The sequence below is a fragment of the Ixodes scapularis genome, unplaced genomic scaffold (genome assembly GCF_016920785.2).
Source record: "Ixodes scapularis isolate PalLabHiFi unplaced genomic scaffold, ASM1692078v2 PGA_scaffold4__175_contigs__length_147842914, whole genome shotgun sequence".
In the NCBI taxonomy this organism is placed as follows: domain Eukaryota; kingdom Metazoa; phylum Arthropoda; class Arachnida; order Ixodida; family Ixodidae; genus Ixodes; species Ixodes scapularis.
Genome location: NW_024609879.1, coordinates 125,236,161 through 125,244,506, shown reverse-complemented (window position 1 = coordinate 125,244,506; position 8,346 = coordinate 125,236,161). Strand labels below are relative to the sequence as shown.

The 8,346-nt window shown below is 48.3% G+C and overlaps 1 protein-coding gene across 1 annotated transcript; it reads right to left on the bottom strand.

Moving 5' to 3' along the window:
- Nucleotides 1-279: 279 nt before the first annotated feature.
- LOC8043326 lies at nt 280-4,382 on the bottom strand. The gene is made up of 2 exons (XM_002416210.5): nt 4,114-4,382; nt 280-1,416 (listed from the first exon to the last, which is right to left on the bottom strand). Exons 1-2 carry the CDS (start codon nt 4,380-4,382, stop codon nt 561-563), a joined length of 1,125 nt encoding a protein of 374 aa, XP_002416255.4. The 3' UTR covers nt 280-560.
- Nucleotides 4,383-8,346: the final 3,964 nt, after the last annotated feature.

Genomic DNA, 8,346 nt, shown 5'->3' with positions numbered 1-8,346 from the left:
AGTCATTGGTGGCCCAGAAAAAACGTGGCTGTCGCCATGCTCTTTCAGAACCACGCGTGTATCGTGCATTGCTGTGCATGCCTTTACTTACAAAAATAAATACGTCAAGGGGCTTTATGTAGCGTGGAACTGCAGCACTCTGTCACGGGGGTCTTCAACCCTGTATATTTTTTTACGTGGATGCCAGTGCTCCTACTAGCTGCGGTGTGATACTTTTCTCCATGTAAACTCTTGCCCATACCCAACAACCAGGGATGTTAAGACTTCTTCGCTGTGGCTTGTAATGGAGCTGTTTCACAACACGAACAGCCAACCACCGCATGCTAACATAATAAATACCTCCTTTTGAAGACCCGAGAAGTCTTGGGTAGTATACCGCATGCTTACAGCGTGTTATTTAGTTGCCATTTGGTGACGCTCAAGCGTGCAGTGTTCAAGGAAGCGTGTTTGGCATGCTCGCGTGCAGTATTTGCATGATGTCCGCCTGGAACGGCTATGCTATCGGCGAGCTGATAACGTTCGCAACATCAAAAATACAGACATCGATACGGCGATAATCCTCACTGATAGCGATAAGCGTAACTGAGCCGCAAGGCTTTGCTCGTTATTTCCTGCAGCTCGAGCTGTTTCTGAAAGTATCCTCCGAACTTGGTGCCTCGCCTAATCGCGAGCCTCAAGAGCCAGTTGAACATACCTCTCCAATAGTTGTATCTGAGCAGCACGTTAAAGGTGAACCAAATCAAGGAGTAGCTCCACCAGTCGTACAGACTCAGCGTGGCGTTGAAGTTGAGTCCGATCTGTCTCGCCCAGAAGGCCATCATGCCCTCGTAGCTGAGAAAAATCACCAGCACGCGTACGGCACATATGATGTTCTTGCTCATCGTGGCACCTTGCGGAGAAGGATTCACCAGTGCCGGCTTGATGAGGGTTTCCTGCATCTCGAAGCATATCTGGAAAGTCTCTTCGTAGTTCCCCGAGCAGAGATTGTAGCAGTCTGCAATGCCCAACTTGTAGCCGACGGTCCTCCAGAAGTGGATGACACACTCCAGGTCTCGTTCAGCGAGGAACAGTCCAAGTTGGCGCGGGTAGAGGACGCTCAGTCCCATGAAGGCGAACTGGGTGATGGCCATGTCCAGCTGGGACAGGTAGCGGGCGTTCGTCACCGGACAGGTGCGACCCTCGAGTTGACCGGCCACGTGACGATGCATCTGGCGGACTTTGGAGATGCTCGTGTGGGCCGGGTCTCCCGGCTTCCAGATGTCACCCTCGTACCAGCTCTTGACGTGCCTCAGGGTGCTGAGGTAGCGGCGGTACAGGGATGCTAAGCTGTTGGAATGGCCGGTGAACACAAGGGGGTCCAGGATGGAGTTCCTGGTCACCACCATGGCTAGGCCCACCAGGTGCGCGAAGAAAAAGCTGTGGAAAGGCGGAACGATGAAGCCAGGTTTAGACACACTCACAGACAGCTTAAGAAAGGCAGGGCATGGCCATTATGATCACGCTTCTTGCATCCTCATTGGTTCTTCAACATTCTTATCGACGGATGCTGAAATCTGATTGGCCGCGGATCTATATTGGGATGCTCAGGACCCCTGCCACGCCTTGCGTTGCTTAGGTTGACAGTGACTCTAGCGTCGTGTCGCTGCGACCGCGGGTGACCATAGCAACACTGCACTGCTACGACGTCCTGAGCAGGCGTTCTGAGCATGCATGCGCACTAGCGCCACGCCCTGCGTTTCTTTAAGGTGACGGTGACTATAGACCAACTCAACTCTCTGACGTCATACCAATGCGGTGACGCTGCTGTCGGCTTTGCGCACGCGCAGATGCTTTGCCTCACGCAAATCTGGTTTCTGCGCACGATCACTGCCCATACCCGGTGTGGACAAACGCGGGCTTATTTATACAGGGTGTTTCACGAAAGGTGGACAAATCCGATATTACGAAAACTACGCATCGCACCACAAAAAGGCTCGGAGATGTGTCGGCGTAAGCAAACTTACTGAGGCTCCACCTTCTTCGGGGAAGCGATGGAAGGAGTGTGGTGCTAATGAACGACGCACAAAAGGGACTTTTCGCAAACCTTTTACATGCTCCGCGTATCTCACTATCGGAGCCTTTGAAGCATGCTTTTAAGCGCGCTCCCCTCAATCACGGTATTCCTCGCGTACGCGCTTAAAAGCTTGCTTCAAAGGCTCCGGTAGTCCGGTACGCAGAACTCGGTAACGGTCTGCTAAAAGTCTCAATGTCTCGTTCACGCGGTAGCGTAAGTTGCGACCTACGAGCTTATACAGAAGTGACAACGGAGTCAACAGAACAACTGTTCCACCTCCCCAACCGCCGACAACCATGTACTCACGGAAGCCACGAGGAATGAGCAGAAATCGTCAAAGGACCCGTTTCGTTAGTTCAGTGGTTTCCCGCTAGGTGCCGTTCGTTTTGTTGGAGTCATAAATAGACAGATACAAGTTTATGCACCTACTGTGACAGGTTCTATGTAAGCCGCAAGGAGCCGTCAATTTCGCAGAAGTCGACAATGATTTGTTTTAATTTATGCGCGATCGACACTGAAGCTATACAAGTATGAGGACGTTTTCCATTACGATGTTTCCACTGCATGAGGGTGAGTGCTTGGCGGGGTCGCCGAAAGCGCGGAGCTCGCTGTAGTAGCTTTTGCTGCGCTCGCATCTACTACGGAACGGTGTAGTTTTTGGACCAGTTCATTTACATTCCTTGAGTATAGTTTTTCTGTCAGTGGAGCACAAGACTCCCAACCGGAACATTCGCATATGTATTTTACCGATTATTTCATGGGTTAGTTCACAATTATTGCATTATTTGGTTAATGGGTGCAGGCCGTTTCCATGGGAGCAATCGCGCCTGGCGATAAAACTGTGCTCGTTGCCAGCTCAAGAAAAACACAAGTTTTGCGCACTATTCCCACACCGCGCTAGGCACAATATTTGGTTGTCAAAGGAAGAAGCGATGCTTTTGGCGTTTTAAATGTGAACGTCTCGATCAAATGTATCTAATCTATAATGCACTTACCTATATAAAGTGGGAAATTAATGCTCGGTAAAAATCCGGACTTTTTTTTTTGCGGTTTTGATGTGAAAACAAGTGCAGAGCCACTGAATGACGCTTCGGAGTATAGCGACACTTCACTAGTCGGATCGATAGATGAATGAATGGATGAATATTAACGGCTGTACTCGTTACAACTGGCGTTATCTTGCGCCACCTATAGCCAAACTGGTGCTTGAAATCATTGTTGCTCGTTATCAGAAGCTTCGTCTGAAATCGCAGGAAACACCGTTTTCCGTCCTCCTGAAACGCTAAAACAGTCCGCCATAAAACAAAACGCCATGTCCTGACCTTCCAGCCTGTATAGAAAGTTGCATTTACTAACTATCGTGAATGGCGACCGCTCTGAGCATCGAGCACCCAAGATGGCGGCACCAAAATAGGGCAAGCTGCTATAATACGTCACACGAGAGACAGTCTGCAGAAATGTTCGAAGCCAACGATCTTCGAACGGTGCTTAAGGCGTGTCCGGAGATAATTTTGTCATCATGTCTACAGTAAATACAGCGTCCTTTGCACGATGTACACCTTCAGAACAAAAGGGTGTAGTCTTACACCCTTTTATTCTATATAATACACCCCCAAAACTTGCGTTGGACGTACAGTGCACCGACGTCAAACTGACGGCCCCAGCTTTTACGAGGGGCTTGATAACGGTACGATATAACTTATTAAACAGCTAAGACTCCACAATAAAAGAAGAAAAAACACTAAAGGATTGCAAAAAAACTAAAGAAAATCTTTTTTTTTTAGTAAGCCGTATATTAGTTATTTTAATAAGTTGCACCACGCGGCAATCAAGCCTGTCGTAAAAGTTGGTATTGTCAGTTCGATGTCAGTGCGCTACGTCGAACGGAAGTTTTGGGGTGTATTACATGGGGTAAAAGAGCGTCAGAACTACGCCTTCTTTTTTTTTTTTTTCTGAGAGTACACATGGGCATTGTGAGTGCGGTTGAGGTGTAGCTTTCTTTGGCGGGGGCTGGTTCTAGATGAAACGATGAGCGCACGCATGCGCAACGCGAACCGTACCTGAAGATGTGTTCCCTGAAGATCTCTCGGGCCCTCTCGTACTTGTGCCTGTCGAACCAGGCCGGAGCCACAGCGTCCTGGTTGCCGCAGTCGCCGCTGAGGTGCGCTCCGGTCTTCAGGTGTTCCATGGTCAGCCGCGGCGCTTTCGCGAGCCTCGAAGGCGCCGAGTCACGCTCCCGCCGAAAAGCGGACGAGCAGGTTTTCCTGTGTCCCGGCACTTGGCGCGGGCACTGCTCCTCTGGTGGCCGGAGGCCTCGCGAGTCCTCCATGTCGGCACACCTCCTGTACAACAAGGCGCACACGACGGCCGATCGTGGTCAGACGTTGCAGGGTCTTGCGCGCGTCTTTCGCCACAGGAAAGGAGGGGACTGAGCTACGATACGTCGCTAAATAGGTGAAAGACACGCACTAGCTTAAAGCCGCACCCATTATACAAAAAACAAAAACACGGGTGTTCGCTGCGGACACGATGGCAGAATTATCTGCGAACACCGCTCAAGCATATTCGGAGCATGTTTGCTTTATACCTATAAACCTCTTTGAACATGTATGCAGAGAATCTTTTGTATGGTGTATTAGTAGTGTGACCCAGGCTTAAAACCTCTTAAAACGGAAAAGCGGCCCATAAATCACGTGCCCCGATCGAGCAGTTAGAAAGTCTCTGTTATACCGGCCTTTTACTGTTTTCTCGTCAGATATTAGAAGAACTGGGTCGTATAAGCAGACACGAGTGAGCAGGCCTTTCAATTTCATTGCACCCTTCAGGCATTCATTGCACCCTTCAGGAATTAATTGCACCCTTCAGGCAATGTTACGTCAGAGCTTTCGCTGTTGCCAACGAAAACGCTCTGTGTTTTGCAGGTGCAATCTGAGCAGTTGAGCTCTGTTTAAAATTGAATTACTTGTGCGCCGGAGGATTAAAAATACGGATATTGTGCGGACGATATCCCTAAAAGCAATGTCAATATAATTTAATTGTTTTCTCAAAGACAAAATTTTACCGGACGATTGCTTTAAAGCTGTCGACCTGAAATTGTGCTCGCTTGCTTTTCTCACACGCACCCCAGTCTTAACCTCGTTCGAACATGTTTGCTTCATGCAGGCAAACTGTATTGGTCAACTTGGCTCATTAAAAAGAAAACAAAAACAGAAAAGATTAACTTATTTGATAAGTTTTACTGCTGCATCAATGTAAATGGGTACACGAGGTGTTAAAAAAAGTAATCATAATTACGCACTCGACATAAAACCAGTTCAAGTACCTTGGAAGAATGCGAGCGCTGTAAACGCAGCTGAATTGTCCTTGAATCCCGACGTCAGCCAATCGCTTGTAAGGAGCGTTTACCTTCCAAACCACACTTTGCTGCGGGCCAGACTGTAGTCTCACTTCTGAAACAAAACAAAAATGATAGTCCTTTGTTGAGAGAAAAATGTTAATCATACATTACTATAAAAAAAACATTCCTGCTGAAGAAAAAAAGCTTTATGAACGTTTAAGCTTTGTTTTTAAGAATGGAACGCGATTGCTAAGCATATAAACTCCCGCTCGTTCCGAAGCCGTGCGAGCAGCAGCCTGTCTGGCAGTCTGGCTCGCAAACGAAGGTCCGTGGGTTCGAATCGCGCCTAAAATTCTTCTTTAAAACAAATGAATTACTTTATAAAGTGAAATTATTACAGACATGCGGCGACCTTTAATTCGCATTACATGTCACGTTTTTAATCACTTTCATTCCACGCGTGACGTCCGGCTTCCCGTGAGCGTTGTGGGTTGATCGAAATTCCCGCGCGAGGTCAACAGCTCCTAGGTAACAAAGCCGTGGTGCTGACAGAGACGTCGTGACCCTATTGACCAATCAGGATTTTCCCGTCACAACGCCACCGACGCCGGCTTTTTCTGCGACACCAGCCCCTCAGCGCCATCGGGTTAAAATGGGCGTCACGGTTCGGATGTTGTGAGCGAGTTCTCATACCTCCGATATAAACTGTATGGCGAAATTTCATAAAGTCGCGGTCTCGTTGCTCGTGTGTCATCGAGCGAAAGACACACATGTGTTCGACGCAGACATGATAGAGATTTTTAGGGAGCCGTTTCTGCACATCCGATGCGGTATACGATATGGGCCCTTCGGTAGCAATTGCGCATGTGTCACCGCAGCAAGGATCGCGCATGCGCAGTTCATACCGAAGGGCCCCCACATACCGTATCGAATGTGCAAAAACTGTTTCTTAAACCCCCCTAGTGTCTTCGGAGTGTCGTTTGTATGGCGTCATAGTAGCACGACCGCGGCTTTGGGGAACCGATTTATGTCATCCCTTCAAAGAGACAACAACACGTTTGACTATTCGCAACTCCAACGCCCTATAGGTGGCGGGGCGGTAGTTCTAAGATGGCGGAAGAGACGGGGTAGATTCTCCAGGATATCCCGAGCGCCTGCTCGCGCTGACGCTGTTCAGCGCGCTTAAAATGCTTTATTTGTCCACAAATGCGAAGCGATTAGGGAGGGTTAATATTACAGGTGACGGAGATGCTGATGCACGTTAGAAAAACGAGCATGCTGTTATTTAAAAGTTGCAGAAACCTCAAATTGCGAAGCTTTGTGGTGAGCGAGCGTGTTTTAGGCACCGGCCACGTTACTGTTTGTGGCAGAATATTTTTGAGGGTGATGAAGATATGTTTGCGCTTTGCCTGGCCATTAGTGCTCTAAAACGAGAGCCGCGAACGGTGACCGTCAAGCTTCGGAAGAGCAGCATTCACAGTATTGGTGTCTTCACGTCACAGCCTCACAACTCGCTGCTCACCGTCTCGGTTTTAGTGTATTGCAACACGTAATCAAACTGCTCTATGATTATTGATAGAAAGTTTGTTACCGCAGGCTATAGCCTGCGGTAACAAAATGGTACACCGCACGGTAAACCGTGCGGTGTACCATTACAAGGGCAAGCTCGCGCTGCGCCTTTGAAACACTATTTTCTGTGCGCTCCAGGAGCGTTGCCGTGCTCATCACTCTAAAAAAAAAAAAAATGTTATAGTTTTTACATTCCTTGTCACATATACGACACACCAAAACTTCAGTTCGCCGTGCAGCCCACTGACGTCAAACTGACGGCCCCAACTTTTACGAGAGGCTTGACGACGGCGCAATATATAGATATTAAACAGCTAAAGTACGCATCAAAGAGTACCGAAAAAAAACAACAACAAAAAGAAACACCGAGGTTCTGCAGTAGGACGAAAAAAAAACGATTACTTTTTTTCTTTTCGGTCATTTACACTCACTTAAGCTATTTTAATAAGTTGCACAACACGGCTTTCAAGCCGCTCGTGAAAGTTGGTAGCGCTGGTTGAACGTCAGTGCGCTGTACGTCCAACTGAAGTTTAGGAGTGTCGTGCGACTGCCTATTAACATAATCGGCGTGTTTAGGGGTTTTATTTATTGCTCTATCACAAATAAATATTTTAATTTACCGTACATTTTTTGTACCGTGTTATTTGCAACATTGCGGTCCCTCTGGCCAAAACTGCGCGTTCTAAGCTCTCGTCACGAACGGCTGGCTAACACAGACTCACTTAAAATGCTTCGAGCATTTCTTTATTTGCTTTGTAATTACCTGAAAGCAAGTACGGGTATACTGTCTTTTTAAAGTGCTTAGAATAAATAGCCATGTTCCTTGTAACGGCCTTAAAACACGAACCCATTCCCGATTTGCGTTGCTCGACATACCGTTGCGCGACGAGTTTTCTCCTACTTATGGCAAAGAATAGACTTTCCGTAGACCGTACTACAGAGTCCTTCATCATTAGCGGGAGCGTCTTCCGTAACGTTGAGTACAGATTGAGCTGGCGGCCATGCACAAGACCAGAAATCCGCAGCGTGTGCGATACACGAAAAGTCCCTAATGAAATTAGACATCTCGGTCCTTCGTGCAAGGCTGTTGCAAGGCGGAGGACAAGAATTCCTTTTTTAACGCGCTCACTTTTTTCGTTAAAACGGCTTCGCATCAAGGCCGACAGTCCCTGCCACCGTTTCAGCGCCGCCGCCGCCGCTGCCGTCCCCGGTCCTCTGGTTCTCCGTTCGTCCACTTGAGGGCGAGCGGCGCGCTGGAGTTGCGAATAGAACGACCTCCTACACCAAGCGCGCGTCTTCATCGCACCCTTCAGGCAACGGACTATTCGTCCTGGCGTACGTCAAACGGGCACTCGACTCTACCGGCGAATTGTCCTTCTGTCCTTAT

Bases quoted from the DNA above. Each gene is read 5' to 3' on its own strand.
- LOC8043326 (XM_002416210.5), bottom strand. From the start codon at position 4,382: ATGGAGGACTCGCGAGGCCTCCGGCCACCAGAGGAGCAGTGCCCGCGC. The intron at 1,417-4,113 runs GTACGGTTCGCG...GCCTTTCCACAG, and splicing joins TTCAGGGAACACATCTTCAG to CTTTTTCTTCGCGCACCTGG.